Here is a 27,543-nt window from a genome sequence, read left to right on the forward strand (position 1 = left end):
GATTGCTAAAGCCTGCCCTGCAAAAACTCCCATCACTGGCATGGCTAAACTGTGTGGGGGGTGGGACATTTGGTATTTTGGCAGAAAGAAATCACATGATGCATTTATAGTAGGTGCCAGGTATGATCAGCTACTTTGCACAGAACATGGAGAACGAAAGAAAATTGAGGGAGAAATGAGAAGAAGTCGTGCAGTTAAAACAAAGAGATAGACAAAGTGCAAGAGGTTAGAGACAGAGGGGTGAGAGGTAACTGCAGAGAAGAGCGCAAGCCGGGGATTTATCACTCACATGCTGCGCTGGATCATTCCCTCTTTTGTGAGGTGGACAATGAGAGCTAGGGGTACAGGGCTTAAAAAGGATACGCACACAGTCACAGCCAGCAACCCTGGACAGACACCCGCCAACCCAGAGGTATCAGAAAAAACACTTGGATTTTACACAGAACCTGTATTTACTGTACTTACAGGAAGCTACTACTTTTTGAGAGGGTCTAAAAGACAGAGAGACAACTAAGATCCTGCTTTTGGAGAACAAGCGGGACTACAAAGACCAAAGAGATGAAGTTTGGAGACCTCTGTTTGGAGGAAAAAGATCTTTACAGTTTAACATACTGGGCCTGGGGACCCTGGTGTTTTGTTCATGTCGCTTGACAAAATTGAATAATGTTGTCAGACACATTTGGGATTCAGATGTATAGGTCTAATTTGGATGTGATTTTGGAATTTCAGTGTATGAAATGATTAGTTTGCTGGCTGTGTGACAGACAGCGACACTGCTGACGGTTCAGTTGCTCAGTATTGAAGATTAGTTTGTGGTGCGTACAGGGGAATTAACGGTGAACAATGGCTCTGAACTGCCCGATAGGCAAGCTAATTGTTATACAGCGGTTTGGGGTCAAGTGCTTTGCTGGCGGTGACCGATTCGACAGTGTCACTGAAGTATGACTCACTCTCTTGTCTAATTGTGTTCATGTCAAATCCCTGGCTTTTATATTTTATGATGCTTAATAAGGTTCATATGGTAATTCCAAAACTAGAAAAAAAATGACTTTTGCTATTGTTTTAAAAAGGATAAGTATTTGTTTCTTCTTAGACATTTAGTTTTGGAGTGTGATCAATCTATTGTGTCTGCTCTGAAACTGCAGTGAACACTTAGATGTGGCTCAGATAGTAAAAGAGAGGCGGTAGGCAGGTTTGCAGCAGGTTTGCAGCAGGTCAGTGGAGCCATCATGGACTACTATTAACATTTAATCGAACCACAATCCTATGTACAATTAGATATTCATAAAAGCATTTAGTCAAAATTGTATTCTCACTAGTCAGGATGGTAATTAAAGATATTCACAATAACATTCTTACTAGCAGAAATTGTATTTCAAGATATCTACAACTCTGAAAGTACAAGTGGCGTTTTGACATTTAATAGCTAGACTGGATATATATTGCAGATATCTGTAATTTAATACTTCCTATCATTCAAAAAGAACATTTCAGATATTCAAAATGCCATTTTTCCTGGGATTGCCTTTCATGTGTATTGGACTTTCAATTTCAGATATTCACAATTGCATTTTTGATATCTGCAATATAACTATTACTAGGAAAACCTCACATTTCAGATTTCTACAATCCAATTGTTACGAGTCATAACTGAAGTGAGCTAATTTGGCATATTTTCTTCTTTTTGGATATCCAGAACACATATCCACAATTCATGCGTGATTTTCAAAGGTTGAGTCCTTACCGCAGCGGCCCGAGTGCTACAATACAAGTAGGAAGAATGACATTGTGGATATCTGAAACGATCATTTTGACTAGGAATAATTGAATTACGGATATGTTCAACACATATCCAGTCCAGCTATTAAATGTTAAAACTGTGTCATAACCGTCTGTAAACCATTCCTCTTTAGTGGAGCACTTAAGGAGTTAAAGAGAAGTGGTGTAGGACGATAGCTTCCTGCATTTTAAACTCTCCGGTTATTAATTTACTCAGAGGTCAGCACTGTTGAGAAGGTTTACTATTAGACAAGTTGAACTTGGCGCAAAAAATTTGCACAGATTTAATTTGCCCGAGCACGGCAATCGCAATTTTGCTGCCTTAAAAAGGGCCAGTGTGTCGGATATGGCGGCATCTAGCAGTGAGGTTGCAGATTGCAACCAACCGAAACTTCTCCCGCCTGCCAAGCGTGTAGGAGAACTACGGTGGTCGACGCAAAAACACAAATCAATAAGTAAAATGACTATGAGGTCTACATGATGCACCCTTTTCTCCCCTGTCCTCTCTTCCCTGAACAGTTGCTGAATGTTTAGGAGGACGGTGCTTCGCCTGGCTTCTCCACGATGCTGTATACTTTAGCGGGAGGGGGCACGCTCTGCGGTGTCGCTGCCCTTGTGCTCCTCATTGTTTCTACGGCGACAGACTTCTGGATGCAGTATCGATACTCGGGTAGCTCAGCCAATCAGGGGCTTTGGAGGTTCTGCATTAACCACAAATGTCATGCCCACACCATAACTGTAGGTGAGTACTTCAGAAGTGGCATTTGGACAAGACAAAAGTTAAAAAACATATATATATATTTGGACCAATTGGGTGTTTCTGAGCAAATGACTCCTGCAGAATGTTAATGAAATATAATCATCATAACAACACATTCGTCTATACAATCCGATATAATCCAGTGTCCTGTTGATCAGTTACACAGTAAATGTGAAATCAAATGATATCACACTGACAGCATAGCCATTATATACCAATATCATGCAGCTTTGTCTGATCTATCCAGAAAACAACCTACAATTTGTTGGTAATCTATGCAAGCCAAACAACTGTTTAAAAAGTATCTAGATAGAGTTACCAGTGACAAGAATTAGGTTGTCTAAAGACATCAAAACCTATTTTTTATTTGTGGAAAGAACAACTAACTAAAGAGCAGCAGATTGAAAGAAGACTCAGGTGAGAATTCACCATAATAAACATAGAGAGAACTTTTCAAATAGTCAACAAAACATAGAAATGCCGGCATGCAAACTAAAATATTTCAAGTCTAAGTGTATATTGATGCATATGTGGTCCTGACCTTTTTGTGTCCAGCCTTCTGGGATGCCACGCGGGCCTTTATGTTGCTGGCGGTGTTGAGCTGCTTCGCTGGCGTGGTGCTCGGCCTGACTGCCTTCACTAACGGCACCAAGAACAAGAGGGTCCGTACAGGCGGCATCGCCTTGGTCCTGTCAGGTAAAACACACACAATTAGCAAGCTCATCTGATCACAAACCTGATTGTACTTCTTTAAGGCAGAGTTATTATAAGACTGCCGATTTTCCTGGCATCAGACTTGTCAGGGAAGTTTTTTGTGGGCTTACAACAGGGGTTTTGTCTTGGTGCACTTTAAAAGTAGACATGTTATATAGATGGGAGTTTCTTTCCTGTGTCTCGATTGCTTATTTTCATGTTTTACTTTTTAAAAATGTCCTCTTATACCCTCCATTCTCAGGTTTCCTTGCTCTGCTGGCTTTGGCAATTTACACCGGAGTGACTGTCACTTTCTTTGGCAAACGCTTCCTGGACTGGCGCTTTTCCTGGTCCTACACCATCGGCTGGGTGGCCATCATTTTGGCTTTTGCAGCAGGTATTTACTGTATTATTGTTTTTTTGCTTATTTATTTTGAAAAACAAAAGTTTATTGTGAGTGAACTGCAGGGCATGCAATCATTGTCAGTATCCTGGATACGAGTATCCAAACGGGCATTGCAAAATTGGACATTTCTTTGGTAAGTAACAAAACTTGTTGTTTGCACCTTTGGATCTCCGTACTCTGAAGAAGAGAGTAAACACACACTGTGCCGGATACTACATTGTGCATAGGATCGAATGCTCAATCAAAACAACTCAAAACTCGAAAATGTCCGACCCCCTACTAGAAAAAGTAAAGTGGGACGCCACTCAAAGTCGGAGTTCCTACTGCAAATCCATCTACCCAGACTTCATGATAACAACAATGGAAAAAGTAAAAAAGTACATTTGCCTGTATTTAAATAATACATAGCCTAGTATCATATAGTAAAACCTGTTCTGCATGTAAATTGATCTCTGCACAAAAGTTATCCGGGAAAATGTTAAAAATGGCTACAAAAAAAATGTGGAAGCTGCACTGCTGAAGAGTTTAATTGTTTGTATTCTTGTCAAAGAAACATCGGTTGTCACGGTCAGCCATGGTTTTTATTTACCTTTGTCGTTGTGCACCTGGAATGCTTGAAGGTCAGTCGCTTGGAGGTCAAGTTGGAAATTTCCAACCACGGAGTTAACTGGAACACAGCACTTGTGATGTTGTGCAGTGTCAAAACAACTTTAGATTAGATGGTTAGGCTTGTTCCTTCTAACAAAGAAGGTGGAGGAGGTGTTATTTAAATTGATCCATAGATTCTATCCAGTGAAACATTTCTTATAAAAGTTTAAGAGTGACATAGATGTAAATTGTTCTGTGAATTACATCCTGAAACTTGCTCTCACTTATTTTGGTCCTGTAAATTTACATATGAGCTGTGGAAAGATGTTAACAGTTTTATACTTGAGAGCATTTTCTCAGATTTAGCATTTTACTATATACATATTATATTTAGTTGCTATAATTACATCGACAAAAACAGCAATGCATTTTTCCTGATTAATCGAATTTTAATTCTTACCAAATTCCACATTCACAAATGTAAAGTTACAAAAAATGATTTGTATTTATGAAGGAAATAGAACAATGTGTCAATGATTTCTTCCCCATTCAACAATGAATGTATGCAATATCATCAAAGTGAAGTTATTGTCATACTCTCGTGTGTTTATTTTATTTTATTAATTTCTGTTGTCTTTTGTTTAGCACTGCTTTTTGTTTCTGTTTTCATTATGCTTCATTTGTATGTGAGTGATCCTAATGTTTCTTTCTGTTACTTTCTATACTGGCAATTTGAAATAAAACATATTAAAAAAATTAGATGGTTAGGCCTACATAGCAGCACAGAGGCAGAATTAATTAAAACGCTGCCTTGAACCGGTGGGCTCCTAAAAAAGCTAAAATTGTAAATGTGTTTTGGTTCTTCTTCTCTTGTTTTATAGTCTAATTCAAGAGTTCAACTCCACTGTGTATAGGATTTGAAAGTTTCAGTCTTCAGTAACAATGATACAACAATGATCCACAACCTCCACAGGAACTAAATATTGGACACAACAATGGAAATGTCATTTAAGAATGAAACTTAATCAGTTAGCCTATATTTGGAGATAAAAATAAACTTTGTTTGGTGTGTTTCAGGAGCGTTTCAGCTGTGTGCTTACCAGCGGACCACTGCAGAACCTGCTCCCTCAAACGAACCGGACGGCTGAACAACATCAACATGCTGATCAGCTCCAGGACTGCAATGGATGTCACTTCTGCTTTTGACTACCTAGAATGGAATAAATAGAAATCATAAACTCCTGTGTGGTTTCACTGCAGCTCTGATTCAGTGACAACATTTTTTTCATGTTGACATTTAGAACATTTAGAAAACATCTTACCTTTGTTTCAGGAGAAATTGGCAGATCTGCAAAGGCATGAGCCGCCCTACTCTGCCTCTGATTGGCTAGCACTAGCTGCCTACGTTAATTGAATTGATTAGGTTTAGGCATGAGGGAGTGGGATTGGTTAGGGTTAGGGTAAGAATATCAGGGTAAGCCAATCAGAGGCAGAGTAGGGCGGGTCATGCCTTTGCTATAGTAGGATCATATCACCCAGGACCACCCCATCCTAGAAAACATAAATTTGAAAAAAAAATTATTGTCTCTAGGTCAATGCTAGAAGTGGAAAAAAAAAAGAAGTGCCAGTACTCCATATTCATATTCTATTTTGCCGTATATCAGCAAAATGTGGGCCTGTTAAATTCTGAATTTCTACAGTAAATAAAAGATACTATAGGAGACATTGGATTTGGGGGTCCTCCCACGAGAAAATCTGAAGGTTTTTTATTTAAATCTATATCTATATGCAATTTCGTATAATTTTGGACCATTATTAGGCCACTAGTTAAATAATAATTGTGTTATTTACACATATCACAGCCTTTGTCTGAACATTTAATTCTTCTGGAAATGTTTGCCCTGTAAAAATCATATCCTGTAAATCAAAAGAGCAGATTCAGAAAACATTTAAAAAATGTTTTGTTCAACAATAAAATAAAAACAAAAAGTTAATAAAGAGCAGTTCACTAATTATTTTTACAAAAAAAAGTAACATTGTATTGATAAATTACAGCACCCTCTGTCTCACCCCCTACAAAATGCCCATTGTAGTTTTCTACTGAGATGTCAGTGTGTAACAGATTCTCCACTAGATGGTGGTCTTATGCCACACACAGGAGGCACAGAACACCACTCCTGAAAGATAAGACCTGTGTCATAAAGTGAGTTCACACCCGACTTATCTGGTTCCATTTACTCACCTAATAATTAAAAGTCCGGCGGACTGGTTTTTAATAATTGGTTATCACTTGTCTTTTTGGAACAAACGCCCAATCTTAAGCATAATCAACAGCTCAGGAGCAGCAAATTTAACAGGAGATGAAGTTGTTTGGTCCCTCTGGGGAATCTGGGTCATTGATAGAATTTAAGCATCACTTTAGAATAAAAAAGAAGCTAAATAAATTGGTAATAATACAATACATAGAGGTGCTACGTCACAGGCAACTGGACTTGCTGCAGATTGCACGACGATGTAGATTTCTTCAGTTCAGAACTGAAGAATCTTTTTGTATAAGAGAACAAATGTGTTTAAGAAACCTACAGTTGCATTTGACTTTGCACTTCTAAAATATCCTATATCCTGGATGACAGACTTCACAGACATAATAATGATGATATATCAAAAGCAAGGGAATATAAATTAGTATGAAAGTATTCACAGTATTAGATTCAGATTCACAGCTGAGTTTAAATGCTCCAAAATTGGACTGGAAACACTTTGCAGCAGTTGTATATTTTTTTCTGTGTCCAAATTTCTAGAGCTTACTTTATTGAATAAAAAGATTGTGTTGCTTTCTCTATATGTATAGTATTACCTTAAATACTGGTGTGAAATACATATTTTTTGAATGCTTTCACTCATTTCCAATTTATCTGAGCCGCTCCTAAGAACTTTACTTGATCAAATATATTTAATCAAATCTTGTGTATGAACAGTGAGTAATAGTAAATACACTGAAGATGATTTACTTCGCAACATTTGATTTATTTAGAACAATAGCAAAGCCGTCTCACAGAGACTACTTTGAATTACACAGAATGCAAATAAATATATATAGGACCATAGTAGAATTAAGGACATTAACAATTGATACAAAATTATTTACAACACTTTGAATAGTGCAAAAAACCACACAAATACTGCCCTCATCATTGAGATTCTTGCATTGAGTCCGTTCAAGGACAGTGGATGTGTGTGCTGCCCCCTGCTGGGAGAGTATAGGAACTGACAGTACTGTATATGGCATGTTGACAAAACCCTTCAAACAGGATGTAGCTAAAAGTAAAACCCACTGGCTACACCTCGTCAAGAACAGCTTCCACAACACGGTTATGTTAAATCATTGAGATGTGGCGTGGATATGCATTGCTAGGTTAGTTGAAAAGGGTCATAAGAGGGGGATGGGAAAAGAAAAAGCAAGCATTATGAGAAGCTGAATACAGTTATATCAATTTCGCAAAGTCAAGAGAATCTCAATGAATAGTAGTGTTCTTTCTCAAAGGGACATTCGAGAAATCACCAAAGCCAAGACGTACAAAATGTGAACCCCATCACGAGCACTAGACTTTGAAATGACAAAAAGGAAAACATGACGACCTAAAACCACGTGGCAGGTAGTGCCCACCACCCCTGAGTGAAGACAATTTAAAAAAGGTCTTAGCACCGTCAGATACCACAGAACGCCAGCTTTGCCATTTTTTTTCTCAATCCAAAAACACCATTGTCTCGGATTGTGACAGGCACAACACATTTTTTAAAGTGCGCTCGCTCGATTGAGCTGTTCCTTTCACTCATCTTTTTTTCTTTTTTTTTCCCTCAACACAATTTCTTCCCCCACAAACATCAAAGCTCCATTTTAAAAAAACGGCACACAAAGATAAATTACACTTTGCCATGCATAATAATAATTTGTTGCATATTGAAATTTCTTTCTTGGGACCACTTGGTTTTTTTTGCTGTTGAAAACTTGGACCTTTACAGCAAAGCGTGGCTGCTAAATTCTCCTCTTCGGGCGACAAGATGCGAGAACGCATACACAGTATCAGTCGAGTGTCGATATTGCAGACACATGCATGAACATTAGAAAAAACATTATTGGTGCTACTTTTAAATAACCTGAAAATTCTAGAAATGCCGCTTGGTCTTCAAGAGGCCTGTCAAAGAGAGAGAGGTTTGTATTTTTAACGCAATGTGGTCAGACTGGTAGACAGTACATCAACAGACAGATTTGAAATCTACTCTTGAAGACCGAAGTCGTAGAAAAAGCCTTACACAAAAACATACCGATGCCTCTGAGACAACCTCCTCGTGTCCTACTGTATTAAATAATTGTGCATTGATGATGCATTCATCCACAGTTGAGACTGCAGGAAAAAAAATACCCTCTGAGCATTGATCATTAAAACTGGTTTAAATCATGCCAAAGACGAGGAAAGCAATACTGCAATCATTGCTGATTGGAGAAAGAGAGAAAAGGATAAGACCATCAGGAGAGGATCGAGCCTCTGTGGGCTGATCTGATGTTGAGGTTTCAGCTATCATCACGTCAAACCCACAGCTGATTAGGAAGATAGGAACCATTCGGAGAGAAGTACCCGACAGAGACGGACTGGTATATTCCGCCGATAGATGGAAGGGTAGATAAGAGATAGAAAATTATTAAAAATCTGCTCCGTGCACTCATGCAAAAGACGTGCACTCTGCATCTTTGGTTCTGCATAGCACTACGTCTCTGGTGTTGAGGTGCAATAATAAGAATAAGCACTACAGCAGGCTAATGCTGATTGGTATAGCCCTGTTCAGACTGCATGCTCAGGTAGAGGAGTCTGCATGAAGGATGATGGATAACATAGATGGAACAGTTTCTGTCAGGAAAAGCGCCCCGTCAACTTGGCTAACGCGGCACATTTTGCTAAGTTAGAGCCGTTTGGCTTTGGTTTCGACGACAGACACGCTGCAACCAGGCAGCGTGCGTGTATGCGTTTTGGCACGGCTCCGCGTGACAAAGTCGTGGCATGTCCTTTTTTGTTTACTGCACTAGGAGGAAGTATAGCCCTTCAAGTTAACAAGGTGTCTCTGAAATTGCACATGGTGGCCATTTTTTCCCCCCTCTAGCCAACAGCACAGGCCATTGTTGGGAGCACAGTCTTGAGTACATTAAATTTCTCCCGCTGCTGGAAGAGGGTCGAAATAATCCTCCGATCACGAGTCAACCAATCTCTCCTTCAGTCGCTGAGTGTTATGTGTCTTGGTACCTATGAAAAGACAAGAAGGAACCGGTTGAGAGCAGCATATAAAAAAAATAATTAAATACACACCTAACCATACTGAATTATTTAGTGACTTGGAAAAAAGGCGCCACCTATTACAGGAATTAATTTAATCCGCTTCCTTGACCGAGAATAAAAGGCAATTACGTAACGCAGTTCATACCTGACAACAACATTGCATCAGCCACGTATGCTTGTTTGCAACATTCCTGATTCCTAAGTCTCAACACCTTCTCGAGGTGAACAGGATAAGTTTATCGTTTTTAGAGCCTCGTGAAACGAAGGATTAGTTTGAGAATTATTGGATAAAGAAGTGAAGTCTTCTGCTTTTTCCTTTGTGTATTAGTAAGTACACAACACTGACCACCAAGTGGGAGTGATGCATAATTATGGAGGATCTCTGGGCACAAATAAGGCTGATTTGTCTTTAATGGCACAGTGTAGTAGTGAGGCAGAACTGCTGTACTGGGTAGATATAGAGTGCTCACTCAAACTTTTCTATCTCTCTGGCAACCACCCTATAAAAAGTTGTGTTTTTATTCTTACCCGCTCTGTAAAGTGAACTCAGGCAGCGCCCCTAGGGATGTCAGCTGTTCCTCCAGGGCCACGATACGTAACCCAATGTAGCCGGAAGACAGCAGCAGCAGCACAACCCTGTAACAAACAATAAAGATGAGTCATGTTTATGGTCTTTTTCCTGCCTGTGTATTCACTGTGATCAACGTCAATGATATCAGCCTATAGCAGACACATAGAGAACTAACAATAGCTATAATAACACTTGATTAAACACTCATGTATTTATAGCGCTTTCAGCGAGTATTAAAAGGGACTGCATGTCACACACTTGCCTATTAATTAACTACACTGTGTGCCAATAAACATTTCAGTTTACCTCAAAGTGGAGACCTACTTAACTGGAAGCAGGCAGAGAAACGAGTCTGTCTTAATTAATGGGTTGCATGTTAGCGCTCAAAAACTGGTTTGCAAAAGCACATTAAAAAGTTGGCGAGCTTGAATTTTCGATTATGTTCTATTACTTTCTGTTACGCAGCCTTTCCTTTAAAAATGTGACTTCGAGAGTGAGGAGCAGATTTAGATTAGCACATAAGGCATTGAATTAAAAGGAAGAAGGGAGAGAGAGAAGGCAGAAGACAGAACATACTATAGAGAGGAAGTGCTACTCACAAAATCAAGTAAACAAAGAGTAGAGTGTTGAGGGTGCTGGCCTCTCTCTGAACCAGCAGGGACTTGGCCTTTTCTGTCACGCTCCAAACCCACGATCCACCTGCACCTAGAAATGTGAACATAGCATGAATATCATGTTCTCATATTTCGTGGATGATTGCTGAGAGGGAGATACACAGTGAAGCTACGAGGAAACCAAAACATGATCTCAATATCATGAAAAACAATTCTGACAAACAAGGAAATGACGGGCGTCTCTGTAACTATGCAAAGTCTTCCAACTAACACTTTCTAAACTTATATTTGCTAGAAGCTGTCTGTCTATCTGGGGATCAAACACAAGCTACATTTTATTGCAGTGCCTAAAACGATGGTCAGTTGTCTACCTGTTACTTTGATAAATGAACTAGCCAACCACAGTCAGTTTTCCAGGACTTAGCTGGTAACTAATGTTAAACTGCAATCCATATGCATGTCTTACCTGATACTGAGAGCTCCTCTGAGGACGAGCCATCACTCTGCTGCATGTGTAGGCTCCTAAAAGTCGGGCCATTCCCGTTAGGCACTGCCTCTGATGGGGAAAAAGAAATCAATGTTAGCCTGCTATTAGACCTTGGACTTTGCATGTCGACTGCCTTGAACAGACATGAGAACGAGAGATAACGGCACCAAATCAAACTGTCAACAGTTTTTAGTCCATCTACGATGTCAGATGCGGATTAGCATTATTGTCAACTTCCAAAAAAAGATTCTTGCAGATACTTCAATGCAACATGGGTTACTTCGAAATATGTCTCTATCATACAAGATGATTGTAGGTACAGGTAACGGTTGTAAACCTAATGTAAAGGACTCTCACCTCTGTGCGGTCTGTGCAGAGGCTGGTCCTGTAAAGATTGTGACTCGGAGCCATCGAATTGGTCGAAGCTGTCGTCCAGACTTGACTGGCTGGAGTTCTGTTGAGATGAGAGAGAGCAAGGAACACCATCACAAACCGGTCCATCTTATAATTCACCCATATCCACAATTTGGTGCCAATGGGGACATTATGTGCTGCCAAGAAAATGTTACCATTGAAACGCATGACAATAAGAACAGGAATATGATCTCTTACCACGAGTTTGCTCTTATCGAAGCTGTTCTCAGTCGAGGAGAAGACGGGGCTACTATTTGTGCTGCCATCCTGTAGCAGAGAGAGAAAGGTTTCAATATTAAAAAAAAATATTTTTGAAAAGTAACTTTCATTTTGATAGTCTTATCATGACGTTAAGTTTTGACGAATGGATTTGATATAGTCTGCATGCTCTGACTAAGTGCATTTAGTCAAAATAGAAAACGTTTAGAGATATGCAACAAGGTTACAACAGCAGGGTTGCTGCCCTCTTTCCATTTTAAAACTAAATACATTTCCAGAACTACATTTTTGATGATGCAATGTACCGATCACATTTACCATGACAGAACTTCTGAATGTCTAAAAACTCAACATTTGACCTGAGCAACTCACCTCTATCTGAGGAGATACTGAACGCAGCAGCTGATAACATGATTCTCTGTTCCGCAGCGACACAAACAGGTACTAAACAATGAGAGGGGATAAAAAAAAAAGAAGAGAATATTAGCCATCTGCCGTGCCTGCAAACCGTTAACCATAAAATATACACAGTCATTGATTAGATTACATCTAAAGCAGAGTTCAATGTTACAGTTGAAGGTGAGAAACTGACCTTGTCTCCTTCTGTGGTGCGAATCGACAAGGCGTTGGGTACCAGTAAAGCTGTGTTCTGCTTCTTCACTATGTGGATGCAGTAAACTGGAATAACTACCTGCAAGAGCACAAACAGAAACATGTTGTGGTGAGATACCAATCACAACAAGAAATAGATTCAAATTGAGATATTACATGAAAAACAAACAAAAAAAAACATTAGGTAAAGGGAGAGCCTACCTTAGTGTCCTTGAGCAGAACTGAGGAGTAGAAACAGGCATTGGTGTCAGTGATGTACAGTCGACCATGATAGGGCACTTCCTTCTGCAGGGCACAGATGTATGCTGGGAGAGAGAGAGGTGCACAAACACAATTAGCTTCATGTGGTTTATTCATTTAGTCAGTCATTCGCTCTTTCCTTTGTTGCTGTTTACCCACCGTGTATCAAGTCTTCACTCTTAGGAATGTCTGGAAACAACTTGTGGAATGTCTTGTTGTGCTTTGTGAAACTCTAAAAGAGAGAGAGAGAAATAATTAAAGCAAAAATCAGGACACCTCAGCAGAGCAGCTTTCAACAAATGCATCGGTCTAGTTTGAGGCCACACCCATTCTAATTATAATAATTATCAAAATAGATTATAATAATCCATTTCTTCAGATGTTTAAATGAAGTTGTGGACTTACACTTTGTGTGCCGGTGCCCTCCGTCCTCTCAAAGCCTCTGCTGTCAACGTCGAATGTCTGCGACCTGCAGAGACAAAGATCACAACTGTCAGTTTTAAAAACAAGTCTGTGGTTTCAGCAGGTTTAAGTTTACGTGAGAAGATACATATTCCATTTCCGTATTTGTTTTGTAATTTGTTTTTTTTTCCTGTCTTTGGTGGCAGGTTTCTTGCAGTGGGAGCCCAAAACTAAAAAAGTAAGGTACGGGAGTCTTCACTTTGAAATTCCAGTTGTTTTAATAGACCTATCTCCTGTCTGAACGTTGGTTAGCGTTGATGATATCTGTTGGAAGTGGCCGGGTGATCACACTGCAGTAGGGATGAATATTGCTCTTCACACTAACAAATATCACAGATCTACCTCAAACATCTGAATCATGTGAGAAGACGGTCCGTACAACGGATGTGCAGTCATGAGTGTGTCACGGCTGAACGTCAGAGTTAGATCTGGTCTTGTGATGTGTGTTCAGAATAGCTGCAAGTTTCCGCTACATCCAATGTGTGATTTTCTGCCTTTCAAGACTGAGCTTTCTGCTTTAAGAGTCAATCTTTAGATTTTAAATCAACTTAAAAAATGGAAATAAGTGTGGAAGACCATCTCTTGGCCTCACAAGTGGTTCATCATTAATCTGCAAAATGTTCAGCACCTCTGTGTGTGCTTGTAAATGATTATATTCAACAGTATTTAACACCTTTAAGGCTTTGATTCGATGATTTTTAGATCATTCTAGACAGAATTTTATTCCCCAGGTGCTGCCTGCAAACATCTTCTAATAATTCCCCCCCCTTCTCCCCATCGATCCTACCTGACGGATACTTGTCTGGTGATGGTTTTGTGCTGTTTCTGGATCTCCAGCTGGGCCGCCTCCAGGCTCAAGGCTTTCCTGGTCTCCACCTTCTTGACGCTGCCATTGCTTGAGCTGCTTCTGCTTTTCTTCACTTTGGCTGGCAGCCCGCCACCACTGCTCTCTACTGGGTAGCTGCTGGAAAATGGGAGGAGAAAAAAAAGACAGATTTAGCAAGATGCAAAATATTGATTATGTGCACATACAATGGGCATGTGGAATAAAAAAAAAAAAAAAGGCCATTACAAAACACAGCATGATTATTTGCAATGTCACCACTATGCAACTATTAGAAGGTGTGCCAACACCCACTGATAAAAGTTCCCTTCTGTAGAAACATAAATTCCAAGAAGTAGTACATGACTCTACCACAGAACCTCAACCTCAGATGAAGAATAGAAGACCTAAATGATGAGAACCTATTCAAATAAAACCAAAGGAAGTCAGTGTGGGAAATCAACACCAGCCACCACCTGAAACCTCAACCTAAATGTCTGCAAAGATGCCCGTCATCTAGCACCACAGAACAGCATCGTTTAACACTGCACTTTAACAACATATCAGGCTTTACCTTCACTTGGGTTTGAGATTTGGTTACTTATCAATCATTGTTTAGCGGTCTTAATAACTGAATCACTGAATCACAATTTCTACTGAAATTAGCTTAATGTCTATGTGATGCATGGACTGACTGGATTTGGCAGACAATGGGTTTATCTTTATGATGTGTTGGAAAAGATTACAGAAAGGTTTTATTGATATAAATGTTGCATCAGCGCTCTGGTTGGGGCCGTACAATAACACCTCCTGGCTGCTTTATGAGCTGATCAACGTAGACTCATGCTCTAAAACTGACAAGCCTCCGCAAATATGCCATTTCAAAAAACTGTAAAAAAACAAAGTGTCCTGTAAAAGGAAGGTTGCAGGATTTACAACAGCCAGAGTGCTCTTCAAAGGCCATAGCCTGTCCTTGACCAGGAACTATATATATATATATAAAATAATGACACAAATATAAACCTGTAATTTAAATTAACGATGACGATACAGGACAAATGTGAGATTACGCAAGACAAACTGACAGTGAAGCTTCCATCTCAGTAAAAAAAAAACACCTTCAACTTAAAACTAAAGACAAACAACAAAGACCATCTTACCTGGTAATTTGTAATCGCTTTGATGAACGAAAAGTCATATACCTACTGACAGTAGGCATTGCCTTTTACTTATAGAAGAAAAACTCAAAATGCTGGGTTATCTCTAAGCTATACTCACTGGCATCACGCCATCAAAGCTGAGAAGGTCCAAAATAAAAGAAACTAAGATTATAAAAATGCCCCAAAACTATTTTTAATAGTTCTCTTTATGTTTTCAATGTATGGTCCGAGATGAGTTGTTGTCCTATTTAAGTCAAGGTCCTTCACCACATCCTGCCAGAAAACAACTGTTGCTGTATTGCAGTATGAATGTGCTGGTAAGAGGAAGCCGCTTTGTGTTCAGAATGGTGTGACACTCCGTAGTGGGTGACGTCAAACTCAGCCACTCCCCCCAGAGCCAGATAACCTCCCTCTCTCCCACACACACACACACACACACCAACAGAGCCAACCGTATGCAATACAGGCACTAACATGTTTAAGAAAATAAAGCCCGTCCCATAAAATATTCCACTGACAAACACTATCCAACATCAAAATCCTGTCTTGTTGGGATTTGTTCTGGGAGGGCAAAGCAGGATGAGACTTTTTAAAAAAACAGCTCTGTGAGAAGGTTAAAATACTTGTGAGGTGCTCAGACTGGCCCATCTGGCCCGATCTAGGAGTGGTTAATGATCTGTCTCCCCTCAGGCAAAGAATCATACCAAGCAGAACAACTCAAACTCACGTCTCCCTTAAATGAACGCAGGGTGTTCAAAACTTTAAAATAGGTCAGACATTTAAAAAGAGGTACTTAGAGTACATCGGGTGTTGCACCGCTAAGTACTGTACACAACAATTAAAAAACTATTTCTCTACCACGCCACCGGAGTAATTGGTGTAAAGGTAAGAGAGAAAAAGGGAAAACATGAAATGCAGCTTCAGGTGGATACCTACGCTGTTATCAGTTTTGACTGACTAATCGCAGTCTCAAATCGCAGTATTCGATAAAAATCGCAATATTTGTTAAAGGCAAAACGTGTTTCAAAATACCATTTTCAATTAGGTATTATCGTGCTACAGAGATGTGCTGGTTTACACATCATATTCTACAGGCTTAAGAAAAACATCTTTCTTTGGTATTGGTACAGATCCCTGCAAAAGAAGAAGAAAAAATAAATAAAAAAATCACACTAAATGAAAAGGAGAATAGCAACATTCCCTCTAATATAGCAAAATCATATCGCAATTACCAAATCAGTCAAAATAATCCCAACTAGATATTTTTTCCAGGGCTGTCAAAGTTATCCCGATAACGCGTTAACGCAAATCCATTTTAACGCCACTAATTTCTTTAACACATTAACGCAAATCGATCTTTCGGAGGTTGTAGCGGGTTTTAAAGCTAGAGTGAAGATACTGGCATCTTATGAAACTAGAAAACCTAATGAATCCATTGGTATCAACCGTGTCATACTAGCTTGTTGTGAAAGGCTAAATAACACTCCAAACTTACGCAGACTTTTGGCCACTTTTGGCCACTCATGGACATTTTCAAGGGGTCCCTTGACCTGGAAATGGGTTCTATGGTTACCCACGAGTCTCCCCTTTACAGACATGCCCACTTTAGGATAATCACATGCAGTTTGGGGCAAGTCATAGTCAAGTCAGCACACTGACACACTGACAGCTGTTGTTGCCTGTTGGGCTGCAGTTTGCCATGTTATGATTGGAGCATATTTGTTATGCTAAATGCAGTACCTGTGAGGGTTTCTGGACGATATCTGTCATTGTTTTTTCTGTTGTTAATTGATTTCCAATAACAAATATATACATACATTTGCATAAAGCAGCATATTTACCCACTCCCATGTTGATAAGTGTATTAAATACATGACAAATCTATTTTTAAAAGGTACATTTCGAACAGATAAAAAAATGTGTGATTCATTTGCGAATAACTATGGACAATCATGCGCTTAAATATTTTAACTGATTGACAGCCCTGACTTTTTCAAAATCGTACAGCCCTATTCAGGAGATGTTCTCCTGCATGTGTAGGGGGACTCTATTTACATTCCTAAGTGTCATGAAAGCTTCAACCGGTTTGCTATTAACCATTTGATAGGTTAATCGCAACTGTAGCTTGTAATTTTCTCTAGGGAGGTAACCAACGCTTATATAGATGTTCTATGTTCTACAATGTAAATACTTAAGCAGCAAGGAAGCTACTATGGATGGTGTTCTGACAAAGGCAACACACTGTGAGAACTGTTCACAGGTGTTTGTCTGTGTTCACATGTGCTCACCTGACCTACTTCCACTAGGCAGGGGGTTAAAGTGGCAGGGCAATATAGGCAGTCTTTAAAGACTATTGACTGTTTGAATTTCTCAACAACTTCCTCTCTTTGCTCGGCACTAACCGTAACAAGGTCACGTTGAAGCCGCTTCCCGTAACACTCAGGCAGCCACCAGCACTCCTCAGTGCTTTCAGTAGGATGTGCTTTACATTTAAAAAGCACTCAACCTCAGGTTAATGGTTGCAATCTTTCCACAGATGCTGGAAGTTTAGTAAATTGAATTTCTTGGCAATATCGTCACAGTAGAGTCCCTGTATTACTCTGACGACAGACTACGACTATCTGTACCCTCATTAACATGCAGCTTAGGTCAATACACACAGACAGTCTGGCCGTCAGCCACTCAATTCTACCGTGTGTGATGTTTATTGCAGAGGTTCCAGGAAACGTGGCATAGTCTTTATACTGGCAGGTTGTGCTGTTTAGAAATGTTGACGTAAGGCAGAAAAAAATCAAGATGCGATAATCTAATTATCTCATATGTAACCTTGAAACAAAAGGAAAGTGCATGTCATGCCAAGCCTGTCTCAATGGAGGAAACTGAGTCATCCTAAGGTTTTCAAGGAACAAAAGCATCAAGCTTGTGGGACGTTAACCAGTGTAATCGCCAAAAGGATACAACATGGAGAATACAAACCTTTATACAGAATGAACTATGTATTACATAAAAGTTCTTACTTAATGACCATGTCATATTTACATAGCAGGAGGCGGCCTACCTGAAATGGGTGTGTGATGGCCAGACAGAGGCCTTGACCTCTGACATACTTCCTTGTTGGAGCCAAGGCCTATGGAGAGGAGGCTGAGTCACGCATCATCAACGCGTCATATCTTTGAGGGTTAAGAAATGCGCAGTAAAATCTGGTCTGTCCTCGCCGAAATTGAGCCAATTTGCAACGCACGATCGCAGCTTCAGTTACACTGCGCATGTGTTATACCCCGTACCCCAAGACCCGTGTCGGCCCGTGACCCAGCCTCCTTTCCATAGGCCTTGGTTGGAGCACTATGTCATACCACCCGACATAATCAATGTTGGGCCCGGTTGTACCGCCACGCTTCACATTTCTAAGCAGGCATAGGCACATCAAATTCTCAGCAGCAGTGGATTAAAAATGGACATACACAAGGTCATAGGGGCAGATTTATCTGGACTCGCTCCGCCGTACAATTTGTCTCACATCACGACATGTTCTGCAAAATAGAGATTACTGACAAAACATGTTACACTTTGATCCGTTTCTTTATCTGCATTTGTTGTGGTGTTATCTTAGGAGACCAGACAAATCACTTAATGGAGAGTCTTGATGGTCATTGGCTCAGATCTGTGACCACTTCTATGCTAGCACATTTTCCTGGATTTACAGAGGATCTATTGAGAATTTTTTTTGCATTTGAAGCACAGATATGAGACTGATGACCACATGATAGAAGCCCAACAAAACAAGTTTTATATTCCCACAGGTCGGTGTAAAAAAACATGTAGGCAGCCTTTGTTTTAAAATAGGGAGAAAACAAACAATAAGACTACACATTTACTCAATGTTGCTCAAGTCAGCCATTTCCTTATGTGGGACGGTTTGAAAAGTACTAGCTGACATCAGAAACTGGATACGCTTGCTCGCCTTACCTTCCCTGATCCTCAGAGCAGAGAAAATCCGCCACAGCACCCTGTCGGTTCAACAAGCCTTTCCCTTTCTCCATGATCAAACCGAGTTCTCCCTCCACGTTTCCCACGATCTCTACAACCTTGTAGTCACCACTGGTCGAGGCGGCCAAATGAATACGGCAGTTTGCACTTAGACCCTGAGCGCTGACAGCCACATCAAAAAGGGTGTAAAGGTCTGTTTTACTGCAACGCTTTAAAGCATCCAAAGAGTTCAACATGAATATCGTGCCAGGAGCACACAACAGGAAAGAAAACAAGAAAGAGGGCGTGAAAAGAGTAACAACAAAAGAAAAGGGTTGGGGTTGAAGCCTGAAATGCCCTCCCATGCTTTGTCTTCCGTTCTCAGCCTGTGTTGTTGTGGAAACAGCTACAACAGTAGGGGGTAAATGATGGAAATGTGGGGGTGAGAAAAACATCACCAGGTTATTCTCAGTTTAGACGGCCTAACAACAACGTTCAATAGACCTGTTCTCAATAACAACAAGGAGATGGCTTTAAAAGCAGCCGCTGCAATGTGCATGACAATAGCTAGCTCATTCTCTTTGTGGATGATGTAAATGGGGCCAGTACACAAAAGGTGATTTGTGTATGACTGGTGGGAAAATGGGAGAAAAAGCTCAAAATACATAATGAATAAAAGCCAATAAATTAATACAGTACACTACGTACTGTAACCGACTCCTTGCTTCATTCACAAACCTCAGCTGTTCAATGGGCTATTTCTACACCTATGATATCACCGTCCAGGAAACTCAAGCAGACAGATTAAGTCTGACTGCACTCAGTCCATATTTAGCCAGCATACATCACTCCTTACCTCTCCTGTCTCACCGCCACCTGCCATGTTATCACTGTACACCTCTTGGCGTCGAGCTGTGGGATGAACACTGTGGGACGGCTGTGTTATAAATACATTTTGCCATAAAATGGCACAGGTTTTTTCCTTGCTACAGCCATGTGGCCTCTGAAACTGAGCCTCCTGCTTGCTCATTAACATGCTACACATTCATACCAACAATTTAAAACAGTCATTGTTGGATTGCAGGCTATCCATTGATGTAAAAGGTTCAACGGGCCAATAGAGTGCTACAAGGAAGACGTATTTTTGTAGGCTAACCAGGAAGTTAGAATCGCCCTGGGTTTCTTTTGACATAAAGCCAATGGGATTTTTTCCTTTGGGTTTTGGATTACTGCAGAAAATAAGCTCTGTGGCAAACAAACATTTATGATACTTACAGTTTTTGTTCCGTAAAACAATCTCCACAAATGAAAACCACTTTATGATTTTTGAAGCGTGAATGCAATCGGCAGAAGTACAAAGCTAACGCTATAAAGGCTATAAACGAACTACACCGCGGTCGCATGAACGCGAGTACACACAATGAAGCTGTAAGGGCAGACGAGTTGGCGTGATGGCGTTTAGTAGTCTCATTTAGCCACTTGTTAGCAACCACCTTTTTTAAGACACGTAAAGGCTTCAAAATTCACAAGTGGGGTATTTATTGGTGTATTTTATATCGTAGAACAAAATGTTAAAATCTCTTGAGCTTGTGTTAACTACAGACCTTATTTCAGGCATCCAACTAATAACCATTCAGAAAACCCATTGAATTTGATACGAGGGAACTGGAAGTGCTAAAATGCTAACTCATATATGGGTTTTAAGACTCATCCCTGTAGCACGCCATTGGCCACTGTCATATCCTTTAACGCTCTAACTACCCCTGATTGCATAAAGTCACTTCCTAAATCTCTCCAGAGATAGTACGAACAGTCCGCAACATATAGCTTACACAACAATCATCTTAACCAAGCAACTTAAAAGCTGCATAATGCTGACACCTATATCTCCTAAAAAGTCAAATTTCATAACACATCAGTTCATCGAGGTGACATTTAAGCAGGAAAGGGGTGTCCCAGAGGTCCCTTTTTGGCCCGGCCTGTTAGATCATTACTGAATACAATGTGAACAGCTAATGTATCTGCATCAGAACGCTGTCAAGTGGACAAAAGGGGATACTTAGTCATTCACCTTACACAATGAATTCAACATGCATTGCCGGTGTACATTCTCGTGACCAATTCTACTTTGTGTTTGTCACTCTCCGTTTTATCTACAGATAAGACTTGCACAATACTGTTGAGGAGGTGAGAGGGCACTTCTCACGATTGCCATGTTCGTCTTTGTTCCTGAAAAGGCACTCCTATTTAAAATACTCTTCCTGTTGTCAAATTGGACAACTGACTTCACCATGTGAGTATTAACATGCAAAAAGTGTTACTAACAGTTTGATGAAATATATTTGCTGTGCTATAAATCCTTATTGTACAAGGCTCACACTGGCTCTTTCATGACATAAAAACAGGGCAGGAAATGCCTCTTTATATTCATGATTTAATTTAATTTAAAAAATGACCACACACATATTAAATCTACAATAGGCTTATGTGTTTAATTCACTGGGAACTAGCTGGATATTCCAGCCCGCTAAATAACTCCTCTGGGTGTAGAGTTATGATGCTTCTGTTTGCTGTCCCGAGATGAGACATATGATCCCAGGAGTCCTGCTGCAGACGTCAGCCATACGTAAGCACTGCAGTGAACTAGCTCTTAAGGCAAAATTGCTTCAGTGTAGAATACTTTAATAAAAGCTTTCCCACAGGCAACATCACTGGTCTAACAACATGATGAGCCCCAGGTTCACATGCAAGGCAGACAAAATGTTTTACATCCATGTAATATCTGTGATCATCTGAGATTCTGCAGATAGTGTGAGAGCACCATCTTCTGGAGAGCCGTGGATAATTTCTGTCATGGGAACAGCTGCTTCCACATCATCCAATCAAAACCAGTTTATTTCAAAGCAAAACAACAGATTGTTGCAGCTGTGCTTTATTGCCGCCAAATGGGACAGTTACGATGCAAGTTTTTGCAACCACGCACACAGCTTCTGAGAGGCTTAATCTGTGATAATCTAGTTTAGTTTTCTAGTTTTTTTTTTTTATATTTGACCTACTTTAAAAACCACAAAACTAACAAATAATTGCCAAAATAAGAAAATTAAAGACAACCCAAAATATTATTCTGGGTTGGACTGAATGGGATTATGTGTCCGTATGTGTGAGAGCTTAAGTAGAGCAGTCCGGAAGGGAAGGGAAGCAAGCCAGTGGTCATGGCGAAATAACATGCCGTCTGTGGCGCCCTGCCAGGGCTCCGTCTGCAGGAAAAACGGTGTGTGCATGTGTGCCAAGTGGAACAGAGCGCGTCTGTGTAAATGTGTTGCAGAAGTGTGTGTGTGAGTGGGAAGTCATGCGGCCTTGTGCATGCAGCATCTCCCTCAACTTCCTCAGTGCTAACTGGGCATGGAGACAGAGAGGGTCTTTCTTCAAAGGCGACTCAGAGTACTTTCAGCGACCAGGCATGTGAGCAGGGGTGGATGGCGTGGTGTGGCGGTGGCTGGAAAAATCCCACCTGACTTTAAAAATCATAAAATAAAGCCATGAAGGGGGCTTGGATTTGATCTACAGTCGAATTTTGTTGATCTCAGGTTGTCTGGGTGAACTATCATATCCAAAACTACTTAATGTACCAAAGCTATTAAGAGTCTAAATGATTCCCACAGTCACTGAAAACGATACAGGCCAGCGTATAGCTGAAATAGCATCTATCTTGAAAATTCAAAATATCTTGAATGACATAGATCAGGAGGGCTCATCCATGTATCATGGAGAGCAACGTGTATGAACGAAGTCTACAGCAGCTGATTTCACTGATTAGTAACTCTTCTGACCATAAAGTCCATCAATACATAATCACTTTATTTCAATTCAATGAATTGAGTAATTCAGATTTCAGAGGTCTGGGTAAATGAGGTTTTGCCCTTTCTTTATATATATATGCCCTTATGTGTACACTGAGTTTTTACTCTGCTAGGAAAGTACAAAAAAATCAATTCCCTTCCTCAAGTGAAAAAAAGGCTAATGCATTGTTTGGGTGGCAGAAATAAAGTGGACTGCTGTGGTAGACAGACTCTCCTGAAGGCTCAAACTTTTTCTGAGAGGAGTGGATTGCATTTTTGGGCCACTTTTCCTATACTCCAACCTTCAATAAGCAGCTTACCTTGACACAGCGATGCCAAGGCAGTGTTCCCACTTTCCAAAGGTCTGGGCCTATCTTGAAACCAAGATACTATATAACAAAAGAACTGACTTTCACAGTCTTATGCTATCCTGGTGATCAAAGCTGAGCAGAACACCAAGCTTTAGGGATAAGCTTGCATAAAGCATCATGTGTCTGAAATTAAACTGACCAAGGGCAACTACATGGGTGGAATTCGCCAGGCTACTGCGAGTACCAAAAGGTGAAACGGCTGAGAAGAATATAGCCTTTCTCTTGGCTGGGTGACAAGGGCAGGCAGAGGAGTGGTCATTAGCACCAGCCTGGCGGAGGAAAACACATAACTTCAACCGTGACCAGCTGGTTAGTATGCAACCCTTCATTTAGCGATAAACAGCCCTGCAGATGTGGTTTTTATCATCCAACTTGGGCTTTTCCCTCAGCGCCTGCAGCACATCTCATAATTTAAACCTATACGGTCTTCTCTGCCCACAGAGGCAAGGAAGCTCCGTCCTGGGAGCATCTTCCTGGAGCCAACAGAACGCCTGTAAAGCGGCCCCACCCAGCCTATTCCAGGCTGCTCCATCTAAACAAGCTTTGCAGCAAAAGCCTTGTTTCAATGGGGAATAACCTATTCATATTTTGCCACGGTGTGCACTGCAAACCTGTATGCAAAGACTTACAATGAGCAAGCAAATAGGTGTTAAGGCACGTGGTGTACTCATTTGCTCATTTAACTACTCTGTTCTGATATACCTTAATCTTCCTTATGAAAATGCCAAACGGGCTAAAACACAGAGCGGATGAAGTGACTATGGATAGATGCAGCATTTAGGTAGTCCGAGCCTTGGCTCACTGAGGCCTTACACTGCCACAACACTGTCATATATACGGTGTGTGTTGTGGAAACAGATAATCACCCCACATACCGTACTACAGACACATCAGAGCTATGCTGATAAGCAGCAGGCCGGGTCTGATTGGCAGGGCTCTTGTACACCAGCAAATGGCTATCTATGGGGAGGAAAGTGAAAGGCAAAGCTCAGAGGACGAGGAGTACAAACAGTGTGAGATACAGGGAGCGTTTATATAACACCATGTACCACCTGTGGTCGACTCATGGGAGCTATAAATAGTCTTTTCTGGGAAAGCAGAGACTTGCTCGTCCCGTGTGTGACAAGTGTGTGTGTGTTTCCCTGGGGGGTAACAAAATATATGTGTGCATGTTTAGCTGAGGTGAATGTGGCTGTGCATAAATGTGCCCTCTGCTAGGCTGGATCTCAACAGGGCTGGATCATCCACGATTGAAGGACTAAAAAAAGTGATGCCAATCCAAACCCACATTGGCACAGTGAATGAAGTCATGATTTCTCAGCAGGAAGCACAGGCGAGATTAAGACAACAGACCAGATCTGGACTATAGCTTCCCTTTATACCACTTTACCATGTGCGATGCTGTTTTTACCTACGCTGCCTGGAATAGATTAGCCAGCTACTATACACAAACAACACAGACATAACACCACTTTACAGGGCTAATGTGGGTCAATCATTGGTGTTCTTGGAAATGGCCCAATGAGAAAAGAAACAAATGATTACAAATTAAACCCCCCGTACACTGTGTCTGTACAACCACTCCACAGAAAAGCCTAATATTAAACTAAACCCATGAAAATACTTCCCAGCTAAATGGCCATAATTCTGCTACTAAAAAGCATTTTCTCAGGGTTATCAAAGTGTATCTTTAAGCATGCTCTATCAGTGATGGCAGGTCCTTTAGGTCACCAATAGCTCCATCAATGACTAATGTTAGCTGAGCCAACAATGTAACGTTGTTTATCTGTAAAATGTTTCAAAAGTCGCTTAAAAAGGGTCATTTAATTGAATTGCTGTCTTGTAATTGCTGTTCCCCATGTTGTCCATGTATCTGTTTTTATGTGTTTTACCACACACAATGTTGTTAGGTTATGATTTCCCAGAAGTCTTTATAGATATTTAAATCAATATCCTCCTCACAAACACTAACCATACACTTCCACTTAACACGCACTCACATACACACTCACACACACACTTGTCTTTTTTTAAATATATTTACTGTATTATTATTGTTGTTATTATTATTATATATATATATATATATATATATATATATATCTTGTCCTAATTGTTTGTTATCACTATTATGTAGTCATATGATTTCTTTATATTAATCTAGTCTCTCTAGGTGGAGGCTTCAGATAAGCCCAGTGGGTTTTTGTTGCCTCTTCCTGCACTGTATCTTATTCATTTATGATTTGATATATTAACTGTATTGTTATTGTTGTTATTTTATACATTCTCTTGTCCTAATTGTTTGTTATCACTATTATGTAGATATACTTCACAGAAAAGCCCAACATTAAAATAAACCCCATGAAAATACTTCCCATCTAAATGGCCATAATTCTGCTAAACAAGTTTATATTTTGCTACTAAAAAGCATTTTCCTCAGGGTTATCTTTAAGCATGCTGTATCAGTGATGAAAGGTGCTTTAGGTCACCAACTGCTCAATCAATGACTAACAAACAACTGAGCTTATGCTAACACACAGTGTAGACTGATTTAACCTTATAGATATATTACAAAGATGCCTGTAACAACCACAGTCTACAACTAAAGAGTGTATGTTAACTCAGAAGCCAACATTGCTGTTTTTTGTACAGTTTAATGTGAGTGTCAGTGAGTTTAAAGATCATTTAAATGCCAGCACATCTTCAGTCAGGCAGGCGGATGGCTAGCTAACCTGCTAGCATCTACTACATTGAGACGTATTCTCCTCTTACTGTAGTCAATTAAAACCAATTCCTACAAACATATCTCCTGGTTCCGGTGTTAAATAGATACATTAGCATGAGATACAAGTATCAAATCCAAGACAGGCTGTCCATCATGAGAGAAATGCAGCCAATCCACCGTGTTGTTGCTGCAGCTCAGCCGGCACATAGCGGTTCACATCGCGGTCCACATCGCTACCATGCACTCCTTGCTCACCTCTCTTTCATGAAGTGCTTGATCCTCACGATGGCCTTCTCGTCGATCTTCCTGAGGAAGGTTTTCAATCTATCTCTCTTGTTTTCAAGCATTCTTCCTTCTCAGAAAACGACCCTCCACACCAGACTCCACCGCTTCTTGTTTCGCTTCTTGTTTGGCTTCTGCTTTTCTTCTCCTCTTCTTCACTGCTCCATCCTACGGCTGATTAAGATAATGAGGCCAAATCGGACCAAGTCAGCCGACCAATCAGCGTCCGCGGTGACGGTCATGTCAGACCGCTTGTCCAATCAGAACGGGGTAGTTGGCTTTCAGCGACCGCCCCTTTACCTTATATGGTAGTCGGGTTTGTCCCTTTCTTGTGACCAATGTAAGGCCTGCGTTATCATTTTTTTTTTTATTGAATAAAAATTAATTCACAAACATTAAAGCATTGTAATCTAAACTCAATACTTCTAACATACAAGGCACAATTGGATAGGAAAGATAACTTAAATTATAAAAAAAATATATAATAAAACAAATAAAAGAGGGGGTAGAAAATAATTCAAGGAACAAAAAATAAATTCATAAATAAATAATAAGACTGCACTCTTCCATAGTAGCTCTAGGGGGTCTTCATAAGCTCTGAGGAGACACTTTGCATGTTGTCCTTTCATTAGTCTTAAAGCACTGAGATGATTGTCCACAGGGTCCCTTTTGAAAACGGAAAATAGGGGTTTCATTTTCCTCCATTTGGATGCATGGATGAAAAAATTTGCCAGCAGTATCAGATTGTTCAATATCAAGTCACTCTTTCTGATCATTTTAATGAATGATTTACATGTGATTTTTTTTTACATTTCACGTGTGAACAACTATACACATTGTATAAATATATCTTATACTGTATATACTCATATATGTATATGTTCTTAATGTATATGTTCTTAATATGCCCTTGTACAAAGTATTTCCTTTTATAATTGTAATGTAAATGTAATTGTAATGTAAATGTAATATAACTTATTATTTTAATGGAGCTTCCCAGCAAAAAGTATTTCACACGATTGTACCTGTATAACTGGCGTGACAATAAACATCTTGAATCTTGAATCTTGAATCTTGAATACATTGTGGTTTAACAATAGTGTTTTTTACGTGCCACATCACGCTATGCTTAATCTGCTCCTATTTTTATACTTCCTTCTATTTAAATGGTTCATATTTTGTTACATTTTGTTTAGCTCTTT

The 27,543-nt window shown here is 40.1% G+C and overlaps 2 protein-coding genes across 6 annotated transcripts; one reads left to right on the forward strand and one right to left on the reverse strand.

Moving 5' to 3' along the window:
• The first annotated feature begins 276 nt into the window (after window positions 1–276).
• Window positions 277–5,468, forward strand: lim2.2 (lens intrinsic membrane protein 2.2). Its single transcript, XM_074634589.1, has 5 exons — window positions 277–412; window positions 2,299–2,521; window positions 3,095–3,235; window positions 3,495–3,629; window positions 5,304–5,468. The coding sequence occupies exons 2-5, from the start codon at window positions 2,344–2,346 to the stop codon at window positions 5,372–5,374; spliced, it is 525 nt and encodes a 174-aa protein (XP_074490690.1). The 5' UTR covers window positions 277–412; window positions 2,299–2,343; the 3' UTR covers window positions 5,375–5,468.
• A 1,764-nt stretch (window positions 5,469–7,232) lies between these two features.
• On the reverse strand, window positions 7,233–26,523 carry LOC141767373 (GRAM domain-containing protein 2B). Of its 5 annotated transcripts, none has more exons than XM_074634592.1 (13): window positions 26,315–26,523; window positions 13,963–14,136; window positions 13,119–13,182; window positions 12,873–12,945; window positions 12,675–12,778; window positions 12,454–12,552; window positions 12,234–12,305; window positions 11,841–11,909; window positions 11,586–11,682; window positions 11,208–11,297; window positions 10,727–10,832; window positions 10,085–10,192; window positions 7,233–9,523 (listed from the first exon to the last, which is right to left on the reverse strand). In XM_074634592.1, exons 1-13 carry the CDS (start codon window positions 26,404–26,406, stop codon window positions 9,508–9,510), a joined length of 1,164 nt encoding a protein of 387 aa, XP_074490693.1. In that variant the 5' UTR covers window positions 26,407–26,523; the 3' UTR covers window positions 7,233–9,507. The 5 variants fall into 5 exon arrangements, with proteins under 5 accessions (XP_074490693.1, XP_074490692.1, XP_074490691.1 ...); XM_074634591.1 differs by having other exon boundaries at window positions 13,963–14,139; window positions 26,315–26,521; XM_074634590.1 differs by lacking the exon at window positions 26,315–26,523 and adding an exon at window positions 19,125–19,396 and having other exon boundaries at window positions 13,963–14,139.
• Window positions 26,524–27,543: the final 1,020 nt, after the last annotated feature.

The sequence above is a fragment of the Sebastes fasciatus genome, chromosome 5 (genome assembly GCF_043250625.1).
Source record: "Sebastes fasciatus isolate fSebFas1 chromosome 5, fSebFas1.pri, whole genome shotgun sequence".
NCBI classification, from domain to species: Eukaryota; Metazoa; Chordata; class Actinopteri; order Perciformes; family Sebastidae; genus Sebastes; species Sebastes fasciatus.